This window comes from Mobula birostris, chromosome 5, assembly GCF_030028105.1.
Source record: "Mobula birostris isolate sMobBir1 chromosome 5, sMobBir1.hap1, whole genome shotgun sequence".
NCBI classification, from domain to species: Eukaryota; Metazoa; Chordata; class Chondrichthyes; order Myliobatiformes; family Myliobatidae; genus Mobula; species Mobula birostris.
Window position 1 is genome coordinate 110,224,579 of NC_092374.1, and position 19,739 is coordinate 110,244,317.

The following is a 19,739-nucleotide window of genomic DNA, read 5'->3' on the forward strand; positions in this document are numbered from 1 at the left end:
CCTGTGCCACTAACAAATCATTTTTTATAGTGTACCGTCATTAAGTATCAATCCACTCCTGAATGGCATGAGGTGTGCCGAGTATTTTGTGGGTGACACGCATTCGGGCAAGTATGGAACGCATAAACTGATTTAATCAGTCCAAGATTTGCTCTTCTTTGTAGTCCTCAAGTGTCCTTTGAATCACAGTTATCATCATGGAAACAGGTCCTTTGTCCCAACTGGTCCTAGCTGGCCAAGATTCTAAGCTTGTCCCATTTCCCCTCTAAACCCTTCCTGTCCATGTAAATGTCCAAGCGTCTTTTAAATGTTGTCAATGTACCTGCTTCAATGACTATCTCTAGAAGCTCACTTATGTATTGGCTATCCTCTGGGTGGAAAAGTAGCCCCAAAGCTTTATATAAAATCACTCCTCTCTCGCCTTAAACCCATACCTTTGACTCTCATAGATTTGATATACTTCTATAAGATCGCCCCTCATTCTCCTATGCTAAAATGAAAAAAAAAACTCTCAACCTGCTGTTTGATTAGGGTCTAATTGTTATTTTATGTAGTTTAACTCTATGCTTGCTTATGTTTGTTTAGTCACCTGCTTATCTGTGCATCTTTACTAGATTTCCAGTAATTTGTGGTATAACTAATTCTGTACTTTCCAGAGATTTTTTTGTCTGCAAAGCTGAGCATGTTATGTTGAACTGTCTCATCGGTTGTTCTCATCAAAGGATTTTTTCATCTCTCTTGTTTGAGTTAATTCAAAGTTCAAAGTAAATGTATTGTCAAAGTACATAAAGTCACCATACACTACCCTGAGATTCATTTCCCTGCAGGCAATCACAGTAAAACAAAGGAAAACTGCACACAAGTGAAGCCTGGCAAACAACCAATGTGAGGGGAAAAAATATAAACCTTTGGCTAGGTAAGTGCTGAGCATCAAACATAAAGAAAGTTGCAATTGATCAAGTAGAATACAAAACAGGGCAGCAGGATACAATACATCGAATGGATGAATATGAAACGTAAGCATCTGGGATATCAACAAGGGAAGAAAATAGATTATAGTGTGATAAAGGAAATTCTTTTGACAGAATTTACTTGAAGGTTTAAGCAGATCTGCTAAACTGGGCCTCAATAGAAAAAAAAAAGGCAATAGCTCTTTTTTCTATACCTCTATTAACATATTCTTTTGGCATAATATCTTGGTCCAAAACCAATGTGGAAACGCTATGTACATGCAAACGCACAAAAATTAATGCTATCTAGGACAGAAGGAGGAAGAGGAATAACAAACATAAAAAATATACACAATACTCAGATAAAACCTCTGAGGATATACTTTCAACAATGAAAACAAGAATCAGCAGTCCATCCGAGCAGATGCTGTTTTGATAAGGACACACCACCAAACTTAAATTAAACCACAATCCAGAAAAATTAAGAAATAATTACTACTGAAAAAAGGTTAGCCAATGGATGAACATGACTCTCCATTGAAGACATCCCCACTATCTAAGTAGACTAGATGTCGACAAGAAAGCATTGAATAGCAGGCTCAGAGTTGGAGACCTCTTCCTAGATACAGAAGGGTTCCTTGTGGCAATACAGGACCAGGTGATTAACACAAAAATATTCTCAAAAATACATAATAAAAGACCAACAAATTCAAGAAGATAAATTCAGAAAATGCCAAGAGAAACCAGAAGCAATCCAACACATTACGGGATCCTGCAGCAATTGAACTCAATCTGATTACTTACATAGGTTTAATCAAATAGTAAACATCATTCACCAAAATCTTGCTTTAATATGCAAACTCATTTATGACACAGAACTTTACAAGCTTTTTGAATCAGAGTCCTACAAATTATTTTATGACCAATCCATCATTACAGATATAACAATTTGGCTACAATATTACAGGATAAACAAGCATGAACAGCTTACTTAGTAGATATAGCCAATCCAAACATACATAATGTACAGAAATCAGTAAGTGAAAACCAGCAGAAACATGCTGAATTAAAAAGAGGAAATTGAAAGACTTTGGAACATGAGCAAGGTGCACATTGTCCAAATAGTAATACCTGCAACTGGTATCATCCCAAAGTCACAAGAGTATGGCATAAACACTTAGGTCTACATGGCAATATTTATGTAAATCTCCAAAAAGCCACAATACAAAACATCACTAGAATAGTGTTGAAGTTCCTAGCAATTGGGGAAATGAGTGTGCTTGACTATGCTCGTACCTTAGGGTTTTACCAGCTTGAGCTGAGGAAAAAAATAAAAAGTAATAATAATAAGTAAATAAATAATACTACGAAAATGAGTTGCAGAGTTCTTGAAATTGTGTCCATAGCAAAGTTTTCAGTATAAAACAGCCACAAGGCAAAATTCTTTAATCTTTCTTACTCATATTAGAGTTGGTTACTGTTATTTCTTTGTAATGAACAACAAATAAAACAGTTGTAACCACAAGATTTATTCTTAACTTCCAAAGAACCTTCTGGACAACATCTCCAGATCCAACACTGTTCAACCTCTCTTCATAACTTGGCCACCAGAGCTGTCTGTGGAAATGAATTCTACAGGTTCAACGCCTCTGGCTAAAAAAAAATAACTCCTCCTCATCTGGGGACATTAATTCCCACATCAATTTGTGGTAAGGTGGGAGTTTTCCCAGAATACAACTTACAGTGGCCAGGAATATACCAACCAACAAAACCTTGGAATATGGGGACGCCACAGTAGTGAAGCGATAAGCGTAAAGCAATTTCAGCTCAGGGCGTTGGAGGTCAGAGTTCAATTCCGGTGCCATCTGTAAGATGTTTGAACATTCTCATCGTGAACAATGTGGGTTTCCTCCAGGTGCTCTGGTTTCCTCCCACAGTCCAAAGACATGCCATTTAGTTGGTTAGTTGGTTAATTGGTCATTGTAAATTCTTCTGTGATTAGGCTAGGGTTAAATATTGTAGGTGGGTTGCAGGGCGGTGTGGCTCATTGCTGTGTCTTGAAATACATAAATAAATAAATAAACCAAAATGCACAGGTGAAATCCACACAAAGGAAGAATCTGCAAATTCTGCATAGATAACTCTGGAAGTCAGGATACTGGATCTGTGATCAACTAGCTCCATATTGTGTTTGGGGTTGACTAACATGTAACATACTGAACAAGTCTGTTGAAACTTAGCAAATCACACAACATTTCTGTTTATTCCAAAAGGTCCCACCAGACTGACTTAGGAACCTTCTCACCTTCTACAAACAACATTTCAATGTCCTGACACTGTTTCTGAATAATTCAATAATTGCCCTTTTATATCTTAAAACATGCTGCTATACATAACAGGAGGAACACAAGGGGATGAGGTGAATCATTGACCACCTTGCGTCTAAATCCCTTTAGAACAGAGATGAGAAGAAGGTTTATTAGCCAGAGGGTGGTGAATCTGTGGAATCCATTGGCAGAGGCTGTGGAGGTCAAGTCACTGAGTATTCTTAAGGTGGAGTTTGATAGGCTCTGGATCAGTAAAGGTGCCAAAGGTTATGGGGAGACATCGGGAGAATGGGGTTGAGAGGAATGGTAAATCAACCATGTTAGAATGGTGGAGCAACTGAATGGGCCAAATGGCTTAATTCTTCTCCTATCTCATATGGTCATATGCTCAAACCCTGTCTCCTGTTATAATATAAGTAAGTTCACTATGTGGACTAACTTGAAGCTCAAGTCTTGCAACGTATTGTTCAGAAATATTGTGTTAGACCATAAGACACAGGGGCAGAATTCAACCATTCAGCCCAACAATTCTGCTCCACCATTCCAATATGGCTGATTTATTATCCTTCTCAACTTTATTCTCCTGCCTTCTCCCTGTAACCTTCGATAGCATAGCTAATCAGGAAACTATTAACCTCTGCTTTAAATATACCCAATGACTTGGTCTTCATAGCCATCCGTGGCAGTAAATTCCACAGATTAACCACCTGTAAAGAGGTATCTCTTGGTTAAGATTGAATGACTTCACAGTACAGTATTGCACTTAGATTGATTCAACAGGTCAAATATTCAAAATTCTTCTGATTACCTACATGTGACAAAATAGTAAAACTTCTCTGTCAAAGCAATAATCTGACTCCCTACCGTTAGGCATGAGGTACCATATCATTAAGACAAGAACTGTTAGGATGGGAAACAGCTTCGTCCCCAGGCCATGAGACTGCTAAACTCCCTGCCTCCATAAATGAATCTCTTCATTTGGTCTCATCGTGAACGAAGCCCCAGCAGCATGATACTGTTTACGTTTTAATTTGTATCATATAATCACCTTATTAATTGTTAATTTATTTGTGGTAATATTACTTTAGGTGTTACGTGTACTGTGTTGTGCACCTTTGTCCGGAGGAGCATTGTTTCATTTGGCAGTATACATGTGTACCGTGTGTATGAACAATAATAAACTGGAACCTGAACATGAACTTGAACAAGAGAATGCAGAAACTGAAGCCTGGAGCAAGAAGGAAACCGATGGAGGAACTTGGTAGCATCAATGAAGATTTTGACCCCAAATGTTAGCCATCCATTTCCCTCCACGATGCTGCCTGTCCCATCGAGTTTCTCCAGCAGCTAGTTTTATTGATCAACGCCATGTTCATGTTTTTATGTGAAATTATGTGGGAATAAGGAAGTTCTTGGTGGAAAATGGCTGAATAATCAGGAAACTTCAGGAATTTCACTGTGAACAGAGACACTAGTCCAAACTAATTATGTGAGTGAAACTAAAGAATCTAAGACGGTATAGAATCATAGTCAGAGAGCACTACAGGCCCCTTGGCCCGCCTCATCTGTAATTCAGCATGATCCTGTTGAATCACACCTGGATAATCAGCCTCCACACCCCTCCCAACCATCCATCTATCCAAGTATCTCTTAAATGAAACCTGCATTCACTATTTCCATTGACTAATTCAGGATTTTGATTTTTACTGGACTGATATTCATTGACTTGGTTCACTGAACTAGAGTTTAAATCCCACCTTGGCAGATGGGGAATTTTAAACAAGTAACTAACTAAATTACTTGCTTCAGTAATGGTGGGTACAAAACCACTGGATATTCATAAAACTTCTGGTATACAAATAACCTTTAAGGAAGGGACTATGCTATCCTTACCTGGCCTCACCAACATATAACTCTGAAGCTTTGGATGACCTGGAGTGACTCGATAAGCAAATGGTCTAATATCTGCTCCTAAGTCTTATGGTCTGATGGTCTTAAGAGACTGCACTTGCTGGAACGTCAAGCATAAAGCAATCTGTTGGAGGATCTCTGTGGGCTGAGACCCAGAACATCAGAAATTCCTCTTCCTCCAAGGTGCTGCTCAACCAGCTGAGTTCGTCCAGCAGCCTGTTCTCTGATCTGATTTGACCTTGTCAGGATCTGAGTAAAGGGACAATTAGGGATGGAGAATAAAATCTAGTTTTGACAGAACAATTGAATATAAAGATTAGTAGAGCTGGCACCATAGAATTTAAGTCAGTCTCATCTTGTTCTATTTCTCATCCATTGACAAAGGTTATTATTAACTGCTACCAAATTACACATTCAGTGCAAGTGACGGAGAGACAAATTTCTAGCCCAAAGGTTTTAATTATTCATAATTAAATATTAATAATTACAAGCCTCAACTCACTGAGAGCTGCATGTTCTAATGTGCTGTCTTTGAGATGAGATGTCAGATTGAGGCTCTATCTAACCTTTTGAAGAAAAACAGAAGTTGTTTCTTTGTTTTTCTCTCTTTCTGTCTCTCCACCTCCCCCCACCCACTTCCTTAAATCATATATGATCCTTGGAGGTCACAAAGGATTAGGTGTCAAGATGTTTTCCCCAATGAGAGAATCTCAAATGAGGTGATATGTTTACAAGATCATGGTTGTCACTTAAAATGGTGTAGGAACTTCTTATAGAGACTGAAGAAGTTTCTTACATGGAAAAGAACCTTACATAGGTGAGCTTGGGATTCAATTTCCACAGCTGTCTTACGTAGGGAAGAACCATACATAGGTTTAAAGGTAAAGAGCTGAAGAAAAAGAAATTAGAAAGGAGAGGGGGTGGACCATGGAAGGAAGGGAAGGAAGAGGGACACCAGCGGGAGGGGATAGGCAATTGAGAAGGGATAAGAGGGGAGTTAACCCTTTATCTTTTCCATCTATCACCTCCCAGCTTCTCATTTTATTCCCCCTCCCTCATCACTGACCTACCTTTCACCTCACCTTGTTTCACCGCTCACCTTCCAGATTGTACTCCTTCCCCTCCCCACCTTCTTATTCTGGCATCTTTTCTCTTCCTTTCCAGTCCTTAAGAGGGGTCTTAGCCTGAAACACTGGCTTGTCATCCATCTCCATAGACGCTGCCTGATCTGATGAGTCTTCCGGCATCTTGTGTGTGTTACTGTGGATTTCCAGCATCTGCAAATTCTCTTGTTGTTTTTAAAATTTAAATCAAAGAGTAAGCATCTTGTGGGAGAAATTAATAGGGAAGACCTTTAAAACTTACATTATCAATGGGATGGAAAGGAGTGTCTTATAGAGACATCATTATGGAGAAACTACTATCAATGGTGAGAATGTGGATGTGGTGGATGTGGTGAGGACTTACAAGTACCTGGGGATACACCTGGAGAACAGACTTGAGTGGAGCACCAACACAGAGGCTGTGTACAAGAAGGGCCAGAATCACCTCTACTTCCTGAGGAGACTGAGGTCCTTTGTACTATGCAGGGCTTCCTTCACATGTTCTACCAATCTGTTGTTGCCAGGACAATCTTCTATGTAGTGGTGTGCTGGAGCAATGGCATCAACATGGATGATGCCAACAGGCTTAATGAACTGATTAGAAAGGCTAGCTCTGTTATAGGAGTCAAATTGGACACGCTGGAGGCTGTGGTAGAACAAAGGAGTCCACCAAAAATCCTGGCAATTCTGGACAATGTTTCTCACCTTCTGTATGCCATCTTGGCTGAACAAAGGAGCACTTTTAGTAATAGGCTAAGATAACTGTGCTGCTCCAAAATCCACTGTATGAGGTCATTCTTACCCTCAGCCATTAGGCGCTATAATGAGTCAACCTATAGCCGGGGAAGTGACGACCCCCTCTGGTTAGACTGTTTGAGGTAACTTATTTTTTTATTCTTTCTTACTTCTCTTCTAGTATTTGTATATCTGTGCACTTGTAATGCTACTGTGACACTGTAATTTCCTTTGGGATCAATAAAGTATCTATCTATCTACGTGTGTATTTATTTATCTATCTATAAGAGGTAGGTGAGAACAAGATCATTTGTAAAAGAATAAGTTAATGTGCAAATGGCCTTCAACAAATTTTCAATTAAGGAGGCCGTTATTATGTGAGACAGTTGGCAAGGCATTGATCTTATTTCACTGGATCACAAATCCATCCACTCACTTAGGCAGCTGATTCTATCTCCCCTGTCCTTCACAGTTATCGTTGTTTCTAAGATCTTACCACAATGTGTATCTGAGGTTTGAGTCGCTTGGCCAGATCAATAATGTTCACTCCATTGTAATAGAGATTTTCAATACAGCCGTGGAAGTTCTTCCTCAGAGATGGCATTGACTTTCCTGGAATTGGCATCCCTCCAATGCTGAGCTGCAAGAGAAAAGACACACAGAATCACGGACAGTCATAATCACACTGATTAAGATACTGTATCTGCTGACAATTCAGGGACTTAGTAACAGCCCTTCAACAAATAAAAGAGGAGGCAGTTGATCGCTAAATGCAGGTGGCGTAGTGGCATCAGCACCAGACTTCGGAGCGAAGGCTCCCGAGTTTGAATCCAGCCGGCTCCCTTGCGCACTTTCCACCAGAGTTAAGGCTTTCTTCTTTTTTCTCTGATAGCTAATGCTAATGTTCTCAATGATAAAACATACAACATAGAACAGTCTAGTACAGGAACGGGCCCTTTGTCCCACAAGGAGGTGCCAAACCAATCAAATGGCCAACTAAACTAATCTTTTCTGCCTACGCAATGTCCATATCCTTCCATTTTCCTCACATCCATCTGCCTATCTAAACATCTCTTCAAAGTCCTTAATGTATGTAGGTCTACCTGGTACGGTCATTCCAGGGACACACCATTCTCTGTGTAAAAAAATCTTATTCCTTACACTTCCTTTGAAATTACCCTCTCTCACCTTAAATCAGGGGTCCCCAACCTTTTTTGCACTGCGGACCGGTTTCATATTGACAATATTCTTGCGGACTGGTCGACCGGGGGGGGCGGGTAGGATTGTCAACGGACAAAAGTAGCAGTCAAATACGTTGTTCACCACCTGAGACTACAATGACCATGATACCTTGCGCGGGCACAAGTGCACATGCGTGATTTGCACATGCATGTACGTGCCGATTCTTTCTACAAATCATTTTTGGCGATTCTGTTCCGGGGGGGGGGGGGTGTTAATCACAACTGGAATATAGGTAATAAGTGGCTAATACACTCAATTTTGTTTCTAAAAGGGCTTATCTAACGAATTTAATATTGAACACACAGTGCCTATTTTCCTGGCATGACTATAGTGATAAGTCAATTATCAGGGGAGCTTGAAGTAAGTGTTAAACGAACTTCCAGTAGAAGTGGTAGAGGCAGGTCCGATATTATCATTTAAAGAAAAATTGGATAGGTATATGGACAGGAAAGGAATGGAGGGTTATGGGCTGAGTGCAGGTCGGTGGGTCTAGGTGAGAGTAGCGTTCAGCATGGACTAGAAGGGCCAAGATCGCCTGTTTCCGTGCTGTAATTGTTATATGGTTATATAAGTAAGTCAATAACATCATAACATTTTAAGTAACATTTGGATATTAAACACACAGCACATATTTTGCCCGTATGAACATATAAAATCATTGCAACACACCAATATCGCTGAATCAGTGGGAGCCCTGGGCTTGTTTCCCTGCAACAAGACGGTCCTATCGAAGGGTGATGGGAGACAGCGATACTCGAAGGGGGTTCCTTATGTCCAGTCTATTCCGCAATTTGGTTTTCGTTGTATTCATTGCAGAGATATGTTGGAAATGGAAGCAACGTTTTCAGTGCTTTCCTGACTATCTCAGGATATTTAGCCTTGACTTTGATCCAGAATGCCGGCAGAGATGTTATGTCAAACATACTTTTCAGCCCGCCGTCATTTGCAAGCTCGAGGAATTGATCTTCTTCCCGTGCTGAAATGGATGACACGTGGGTAATGACCTCGCGTGCGTTCAAGCTCAACAGTGTGCATGACAGGGAATGAGAAAAGGTGCAGCTGACTCATATCGCCAAATCATATCGGTTCTTTGCGGCCCAGTGGTTGGGGACCACTGCCTTGGGTAATCATTTATCACTTATTTATTTGTTATTATTATTTGATGTTGCTGTACTTGCCCAGTTTGCCTTCTTATGTTCTGTACATTGGCTATTTGTCCATCTTTTTCTGTGTATAGTGTTTCATTGATTCTACTGTGCTTCTTTGTATCTGCTGTGAATGCCCACAAGAAAATGAGTCTCAAGGTAGTTGCTGACATATACGTAGTTTGATAATATATTTACTTTGAACTTCAATGTGTCAGCAACTTCTGGGAATGACTTTGCCTAGATCAAGGAGAGAGGGAATACAAAGTACAATTGGAAGAGTAAGGCCTTCACGGTGTATGCTTCGACATGATGACATAATTCAAGCTGTGAATGTCTTGCACTGGAAATTCTGAACTATGCTATAAAATAAAATATTTAGAATGAAAAGAAGAAATAATAGAGAGGTTCTTGATATAAAATTCAAGATATGATGTTACAATACAAAGCACAACTAAGGAGTCATTTACAGAATATGCCTCTTCTCAGAAGGTAGTGAATCTCGGGAATTCTCTGCCTCTGATGATGGTGGAAGCCGGAGGATTAGATATATTTAAAGATATTTAAATTTGTGCGCTACAGTAGCATAGCGGTTAGTGCAATAACACTACAGCTCGGGGCATCAGAGATCAGAGTTCAATTCCAGTGTTCTCTGTGAGAAGTTTAAACATCCTTCCCATGAGTGTACGAGTTTCCTCCGGATGCTCCCACATTCCAAAGACATACTGGTTAGTAGATTAATTTGTCATTGTAAATTGTTCTGGGATTAGGCTGGTGTTAAACAGGCGCACCACTGGGCCATGCAGCTTGCTGGCCCAGAAGGGCCTGCTCTGTGCTATATCTCTAAATAAACAAGTAAATAAACAAATACAAGGTGTCCCCCGCTTTTGGAACGTTCGCTTTACGAAACCTCACTGTTACGAAAGACCTACACTAGTACCCTGTTTTTGCTTTCAGAAGGTGTTTTCACTGTTACGAAAAAAAATTCAGCGCGCGATAAAAAGTCAGTGCGCGAAAAAATCAGTGCGTGATAAAAGGCAGCGCGCACCCCAAGCAGCCTCTCTCCCCCGGATTCGGAACCGCTTTGCTTTAACACGTGCCTGTGAGCAGCCGTTTGCAAGATGAGTTCTATGGTATTGGAAAAGCCTGAAAGAGCTCGTAAGGGTGTTACACTTACGGTAAAACTAGACATAATTAAGCGTTTTGATCGTGGTGAACGAAGTAAGGACAACGTGAGTTTGGGTTGTGGAAGCTGACGAACATGATGTTGAAGAGGTTTTGGCATCCCAAAACTGACAGATGACGAGCTGGTGCAATTGAAAGAAAAAAGGATAACAATCGAAACTGAATGAGTAATGATAAAGTGCAACTTTAATTTTGAAAGGTTACGTCGGTTTAGGGGATATTTGCAGGATGGTTTGAGTCCTTATTAAAGGACTATGTGATAGAAAAATGCTCGAGGCTCAGCAGTCAAGCAAGCCTTCCACATCAGCCACAGCAGACGACGAACCTCGACCTTCGATATCGAGGCGGGCAGAGATAGAAGACGATGACCTGCCTGCCCTGATCGACGATGAGATGACACCCCAGTGTCCCACCACCCCAACCCCTAGGCCACGGACAGATACCGATTCACGGAGATTGCAAAGGTAGCCGGGAGGCACACAGCACATCTTTAAGGAAAAAGCCGAAATAAACATGCTAATTAATTAGGTGCCGCCGACACGTAATTGTCAGCCCAGATCAGAGACGATGCAATCGGAAATCGGCACTGATCTGGGCCGACAATTACGGGCGGCACCTAATTAATTAACATGTTTGTTTTGGCTTTTTTCTTAAAAATATACTGTGTACCTTCCGGCTACCTCTGGACCCCTACGTGCTTCGTGGCAATGTATTGCTCAGCGGCCTGGAGGGTGGGGGCCACTGCACCACCCCAACGTCCGACAACTCAGTCTAACACACCATCGTCAGTGTGCTCGGCAAGCTGTCTTCCCGATTTCCGTAAGTGATTCTACACTGTACATACATTATTTCTACTTTATATAGGCTGTGTATTTTTACGTGTTATTTGGTATGATTTGGCAGCTTCATAGCTTAAAGGTTACTGGAGAGATTATTTTTGCTGACGGCGCTTGCATGAGATTCTTGCTACAGAGAACAGTGCAGTAATGATTGTGGAAAAGTATTTCTACTTTATATAGGCTGTGTATTTATCATATCATTCCTACTTTTACTATATGTTACTGTTATTTTAGGTTTTATATGTTATTTGGCATGATTTGGTAGGTTATTTTTGGGTCTGCGAACGCTCACAAAATTTTTGCCATATAAATAAATGGTAATTGCTTCTTCGCTTTACGACATTTCGGCTTACGAACCGTTTCATAGGAGCGCTCTACCTTCAGATAGCTGGAGAAACCTGTAATATAAAAGTGTTTGAAAGGTCAAGGGATTGTGGCTTATGGGGAACTGTTACAGAGGGGAAGTTTGTGGCCAGCATAGCTCTGACATGTTGTGAGACATGTCTTGAGGTCCCTTAAGGGTCTAGTGGCTTACTCCTGTTTACTTGTGTCCTGTGTTGTTTCAGATATCGAACATCAAATAACTTCTATGATATTCAGTGAACAATTCTATTGTTTCAACGATAAAAAAAATCCGAAGGCTGTTAGCACAATCTATTCATGCCTCATTAATGAAGATGAATTTGGTGACACGCTTGAACACTGCAGCTTCTCCGGGGCCAAACAAAAGTGTGTCTTTTAAGTCTTTTTTTTTATTACAAGACACTGCTGGACATGAATAACTTCAACTACTGCAGGTCTGCTCTATCGGCGAGTTGCTGTTGGTAGAGCAGCTGAGGAGCAGGACTTTATTGCTGCCTGCTACAGAAAGCCATTGGAGACTCTGCGAAGGTGGTGTGCAGTGTAACAGTGACTGATTGTCTTGGACATATTTCTTGTAATCACAAAGCTCTGTTCGACACTGTAGAACTCTGTGTGTCCAGTTCTGGATTATTGGCAAGACCAATGGCGGTGGGGGGAGAAGCCGTGAGGCCTCAGTTGTCGCACAGACCAAGTTTCTTGTCACAGGCTCACCTATTCCAGCTGACGAGGAGAGGAGAGCTGGAGTGCTTTGGCATGGCTTCCATGCTGGACTGGGGGCTGACCCCGTCCGTTGGTGCTGCTCTCCAGTGTTTGCTCGGAAGAGGACAAGCTGATTGTGTGTGTCTGCGAACTGATGAGGGTTTGTTTTTGCCAACGACATCCATGCACCAACAATTTACAGGACCTGTCACTCAGGAACTTGGACTATATTATAATTTTTGGTGTGGCTGTACATTTATATATACATGGGGTGCTTGGGAGGGGTAGCATCTCTAGATGGGGGCTTGTCGCACTCCTTTGAGTGGCTCATCATCTATTGGTCCCCACCAACGTCCAGCTCTCACCTGTGGCTCCCCGTAGCTGTTTGCATGTGACAGCGGCCACACCCCAGGCAGCGGCTTCGACAGGCTGGCTAAACCAGGTGAGGGTAGCCAACGGGTCTGAGACCCTCAGTGAGATAGGAATTTGCTCATCCCAGCATGCGAAGACTGCTTCGGTGGATTAGGTGGAGGAAACTCCGGGAGTTCAACGGCTGAGAAGACATTGCAGCAGCGCAATGTGGAGTGCGTAGGGCGCAGCAGAACACCTAAGAAGATTCGGTCATCCAATGCAGCCAAGGAAGTTGCAAGACGTAACAATTCTTCGTGCCACTGGATCCTGACTTCTGAGGCTGAGAGAGTGGGATCGTCTCTGTGCAAGGCTTTTCCACTTTAATATCTTTCACGCACTGGTTACATTGTGCAACATTCATCTCCCAACTTTCAATTCCTACCAGTCTTCTACAAGTCCTACGGCGATGGGGGAGTGGCGAAGCAACAGGTGGAAGTGATCACTGGGGGTTGTAGTCACAAACCCGCACGTAGGCAACCTTTGGACAAGTGGTTGTTCTTCTCTGTACCCAGGGCAGCAGAGGAGTCCGGCAACACCAACGGTGACTGAGCAGCCCTTCTCAGGACAGCACTGCTCACCCTTTGATAGGGAGGGGCCTAGAAAAGGTGGCCTAAACATTACCTGCCCTACAGACAGATAACTGGCCAGCTTACCGCATCTGGCAGTTCATCCACCAATGCGGTTACACTCAAAGGAGAAGAAAGAAACTTCTGTTAGGATCATGGAATGTCTGCACACTCATGGATAGAGAGAACTCAGCAAGACCCCAAAGAAGAACAGCCCTTGTTGCCAAGGAACTTTCATGCCGGAGCATCAACATCGCAGCCCTCAGTGAAACCAGGCTTGCAGAGGAAGGATCCCTGACTGAAACCACCAGCAGCTAAACTTTCTTTTGGAAAGGAAAAGCACAAAATGAAGAGAGGATTCATGGAGTTAGATTTGCAGTTCAGTCCAGCTTCCTGAAACAACTCTCCGACCTGCCCATGGGAATCAACGAAAGGCTTATGTGCCTATGTCTGCCCCTCAGCCACAAACGTCATGAACAGTCATCAGCGTTTATGTCCTCACCATGACCAGCAAATACGAGACCATTGAACCATTCTACACCGACCTTAGCCCTGTTCTGTGCTCAGTCCCCGCCAACGACAAACTAATCCTGCTCAGTGACTTCAATGCCTGAGTAGGCTGCGATCACAGTCGCTGGGAAGGGGTTCCAGGCAAACATGGTATTGGCAATATGAACGGGAACGGCTTCTTGCTCCTTAGCAAATGTGCAGAATATGACCTCCTCATCACAAACACAGTGTTCAGGCTGGCGAACAAGTACAAGACAACATGGATGCACCCAAGGTCCAAACGTTAGCATGTGATTGACTATGTTGTAGTACGTCGCTGAGATATCTGGGATGTCCTCAGCACCAGAGCCATGCAAGGAGCAGAGTGCTGGACTGACCACAGGCTTGTCTGCACCACATTGAAGCTATGTATTTCTCCCCACCATCCCAAGTGCCCTAAGTTCATTAGAATAGCTTTTAACACAGCCAGACTCCAAGAGCCACTGTATCTTTGCCACTGTTCCAGACCACTCTTGATGAGAAGCTGTCTGCCAATGGACTACTAACTGACAGGCCAACCCAGAAGTGGAATCAGTTTAGAGAGATGGTGATGGAGACAGCAAAATCAGTCCTTGGCTTCAAGGACTGGAACCACCAAGATTGGTTCGACGAGAATGACAGTGCCATCAAAGATCTCTTGGCCAGGAAGAACATAACATTCATGGAGTGGCAAAATGACCCAAGCTCCATTCCCAAAAAAGAGTGGTTCAAGTCCCTTCAGGCCCATGCCCAATGGGAAATTTGCAAGATGCACGACCTGTGGTGGGATAGGAAAGCTGAAGAGGTGCAACGCTTCACCGACATCAGTGACTCAAAGCTGCTCTTCAACTCCATCAGGATGATCTTTGATCCTCAAGATCTGGCTCATCTCCACTGTTGTCCACTGGTGGAACCACACTGCTAAAGGACAAAGAGAGCATCCAATAGAGATGGAAAGAGCATTTCAACCAGCTTCTGAACTGCCCTTCATAGGTCGACCAGTCTGCTCTGGACCAAATCCTCCAACAGCCTATTCACAAGGAACTAGATGATCTTCTCTCGATAGATGAAGTCAAGAAGGCTATCACGCAGATGAGCAGTGGCAAGGCACCTGGCAAGGATGGAATACCTGCTGAACTGTACAAGGCACTCAGCAAGGAATCACTTGAGACTTTCTACAGCACCTTGTGGAAGAAGAAGAGATGCCCCTGACCTCAGAGACACAACGATAATCACCCTCTACAAAAATAAAGGTTCAAGGACCAACTGCAGAAACTATAGAGGCATCTCACTACTTTCCATTGCTGGAAAAATCCTCGCCCGCATCATCCTCAACAGACTGATTCCAACAGTGTCAGAAGAGAACCTTCCGGACTTGCAATGTGGCTTTCGTCCCGAACGCAGCACAGTCGACATGATCTTCGCAGTGAAACAGATACAGGAGAAGTGCCTCGAACAGAACATGATGTTATACTCTGTCTTCATTGATCTGATGAAGGTGTTTGACATGGTGAACAGAAAAGTGCTGTAGATCATCCTTAGAAAGCTTGGCTGCCTGCAGAAATTCACTACACTCATCCGCCTGCTCTACGATGGCATGACAGGAGAAGTGTTCTCAGATGGTCCCCCATCTGAAACTTTCAACATCTCAAATGGCACGAAGCAAGGGTGCGTTCTAGCACCAGTGCTCTTCAACCTCTCCTTGACCCAAGTGCTGGAGCACACTGTTAAGGACCTAGACCTGGGTATTTACATAAGATATCGCCTAGATGGATCGATGTTTGACCTGAGACGCCTTGCTGCAAAGACCAAAATGTTGAGGAGGCTCATCACTGAAGCCCTGTTTGCTGATGACTGTGCCCTCATGGCCCACCAGGAGAACCACCTGCAGACGATTGTCGACAAGTTCTCCGCAGCCTCAAAGCCGTTCGGCCTGATGATCAGCCTCAGTTAGACAGAAGTTCTCCTACAACCTACACCAAACAGTCACCTTCCTCAGCCATGCATCACCATCGACGGCACTGTCCTGAAGAATGTGGAGATCTTCAAGTATCTAGGAAGCACCATCTCCAGTGACAGATCCCTTGACAAAGAGATCATAGCAAGGATCCAGAAAACCAGCCAGATACTTGGGAAACTCTGTGTCAAAGTTCTGGAGCACAAGGAAATTCAGCTTTCAACCAAGCTCAAGGTGTACAAGGCTGTGCTCCTCACCTCTCTCCTGTACGGCTGCGAAACCTGGACCCTGTACCACAGGCAAATCAAACAACTGGAGCAGTTTCACATGCGCTCTCTGCGGTCGATCATGAGGATTCGATGGCAGGACCGAATCATCAGCCAGGAAGTCCTTGACAGAGCCAACAGCACAAACATTGACCCCAGGCCCAGCTACACTGGACTGGCCATGTAATCTGCATGGGTGAAACAAGAATTCCCAGGCAGCTGCTCTACGGTGAGCTTGAACATGGCAGTCGCAATCAGGGCCACCCCAAATAAAGATTCAAAGACAATCTGAAATCGTATATCAAATGGGCAGACCTCCAGCCTCGACAACTGGAGGAGTCCGCAGCCGACAGGGCTGCGTGGCGCGCCCTGACCAGAAAAGCTGCATCTGACTTTGAGGATGACCAAAATCGGCGCCTTGCAGCAGCACGAGACCGACGCCACAAAGCTGTGTCTGCACTGGTTCTAACAACCGCCAGTCCATGTCCAACCTGCAACCACATGTGTGCTTCGGCCTCCAAAGCCACATGTGTATCCACGGATGACTGCACAATGCTTAGTCTTCCTCGGACCCCGAGAGACAACCACCTTATGTGCTACACAGTGGCATGCAAAAAGTTTGGGCACCCCTGGTCAAAATTTCTGTTACTGTGAATAGCTAAGCGAGTAACAGATGACCTGATTTCCAAAAGGCATAAAGTTAAAGATGACACATTTCTTTAATATTTTAAGCAAGATTACTTTTTAATTTCCATTTTTTACAGTTTCAATATAACAAAAAAGGAAAAGGGCCCAAAGCAAAAGTTTGGGGACCCTGCATGGTCAGTTCTTAGTAACACCCCCTTTGGCAAGTATCATAGCTTGTAAATGCTTTCTGTAGCCAGCTAAGAGTCTTCCAATTCTTGTTTGGGGGATTTTTGCCCATTCTTCCTTGCAAAAGGCTTCTAGTTCTGTGAGATTCTTGGGTCATCATCACTGCTCTTTTGAGGTCTATCCACAGATTTTCAATGACATTTAGGTTGGGGGACTGTGAGGGCCATGGCAAAACCTTCAGCTTGTGCCTCTTGAGGTAGTCCATTGTGGATTTTGAGGTGTGTTTAGGATCATTATCCTGTTGCAGAAGCCACCCTCTTTTCATCTTCAACTTTTTTACAGATGGTGTGATGTTTACTTCCAGATTTGCTGGTATTTAATTGAATTCATTCTGCCCTCTACCAGTGAAATGTTCCCCGTGCCACTGGCTGCAACACAAGCCCAAAGCATGATCGATCCACCCCCGTGCCTAACAGTTGGAGAGGTGTTCTTTTCATGAAATTCTGCACCCTTTTTTCTCCAAACATACCTTTGCTCATTGTGGCCAAAAAGTTCTATCTTAACTTCATCAGTCCACAAGACTTGTTTCCAAAATGCATCAGGCTTGTTTAGATGTTCCTTTGCAAACTTCTGACGCTGAATTTTGTGGTGAGGACGCAGGAAAGGTTTTCTTCTGATGACTCTTCCATGAAGGTCATATTTGTGCAGGTGTCGCTGCACAGTAGAACAGTGCACCACCACTCCAGAGTCGGCTAAATCTTCCTGAAGGTCTTTTGCAGTCAAACGGGGGTTTTGATTTGCCTTTCTAGCAATCCTACGAGCAGTTCTCTCGGAAAGTTTTCTTGGTCTTCCAGACCTCAACTTGACCTCCACTGTTCCTGTTAACTGCCATTTTTTAATTACATTACGAACTGAGGAAATGGCTACCTGAAATTGCTTTTCTACCTTCTTATAGCCTTCTCCTGCTTTGTGGGCATCATTTATTTTAATTTTCAGAGTGCTAGGCAGCTGCTTAGAGGAGCCCATGGCTGCTGATTGCTGGGACCAGGTTTGAGGAGTCAGGGTATTTATAAAGCTTTGAAATTTGCATCACCTGACCTTTCCTAATGATGACTGTGAACAAGCCACAGCTCTAACAAGCTTATTAAGGTCTGAGACCTTGGTAAACGTTATCTGAGAGCTCTAATCTCTTGGGGCGCCCAAACTTTTGCATGGTGCTTCATTCCTTTTTTTCACTCTAAAATTGTACTAAACAAAAATAATACACTAATCTTGCTTAAAATGTTGAAAAGAATGTTTCATCTATAATTTTATAACTTTTGGAGATCAGTCCATCTTCTACTCATTTAACTATTTACAGTAACAGAAATTTTGACCGGGAGTGCCCATACTTTTGCATGCCACTGTACGTGCTTTGAACTGTGTATGACTATTGTAACTGTGTTTTGCATCTTGGTCCTGGAGGAATGCTGTTTCATTTGGCTATATTTATGTATGAAGACGAAGAAGAAAGCCCTTAACTCCGAGTGGAGTCATCGGGACACCCTCATGACGGCATTTTTATAGCAGGCTTTCTTATTTTTACGAGGCCGAGTTGCTAGCTCAACGCTCAACCCAGCACGGATGGAAAGCATGCAAGGGAGCCGGCTGGACTCGAACTTGGGAGCCTTCGCTCCGAAGCCCAGCGCTGACGCCACTACGCCACCAGCCGGCTATATTTATGTATGAATGAATGATAATTAAACTTATATCTGAGCTTGAACTTGAAATGAAACTATTGAGCATTATGAGAGAAATTTACACCTGTCTTGCATCATCACCATTGAGACTTATTAACCTTCACCAACTTAGCAGCAGTGTTAACTGCTTGGCTTCAAGTAGGCTTAGGCTAGTGCTAAACAACTATCTAAATAAATTGAAATAAATGCCTTAGACCTGTACTCTATAATAAGCTTTAATTTCTTAAAGGGCTGCTTACATCAAGATCCTTCTTTAAAAAGTGAATCAATTTATTAAGAAGATACAGTGATTGCATCAGAAGAAAATGGTTTTGTTTAAATAATGCAGATGACAACATACAGATGAGGTTTGTTGAGGCCACCAGTGCGAGGGAGATGAGGTTGTTTCAGCCAGGCTTTCAGCTGTTTATCAAGAATACTTCCATGTCTGTCATCAACGTGAGTTAATTAAACTGTCTTTACCTACCATCAGTAATTTATCCCAATATATCAACAAGATAAAACTATGAAAAAATGATGAGCAGATGAAAGGATAAAAAGAGTGAAACTTTTTAAGGCATTGCTCATAATTCAAGATTGGTTAATGTCATTTATAATACACAAATGTAAACAAAAACAAAATAATTGTTACTTCAGATCCAATGCAGCACAGAAAGGAACACCATAGGATAAAGAACACAATAGTAATTTAAGAAAAACAATAAATGTAAATGTAACAAGATAGCATACTGATTGTACAGTATGTCCATAAAGCCCCGGTTGGCACAGAATAGTCTGTACATAAGGTGACTGACAGGAAATGATGAAGTAGTGGTGGTTGGGGATGTGGATGGGTGGAGGTGATGATCAGCTTTACTACTTGTGGAAAGTAACTGTTTTGGAGTCTGGTGGCCCTAGCATGGATGCTATGTAGCCTCCTCCCTATTAGGAGTGAGACTGACAGTCCATGAGCAGGATGTG

General features: G+C 42.7%; 1 protein-coding gene across 1 annotated transcript in view; it reads right to left on the minus strand.

The window, feature by feature from the left end:
* Window positions 1-19,739, minus strand: part of LOC140198396 (contactin-associated protein-like 5) — a 1,159,251-nt gene that overhangs the window by 654,447 nt on the left and 485,065 nt on the right. Inside the window, exon 7 of the mRNA XM_072259489.1 lies at window positions 7,523-7,666. Coding sequence (XP_072115590.1) covers window positions 7,523-7,666 — 144 coding nt within the window. The remainder of the gene's footprint in view (window positions 1-7,522; window positions 7,667-19,739) is intronic.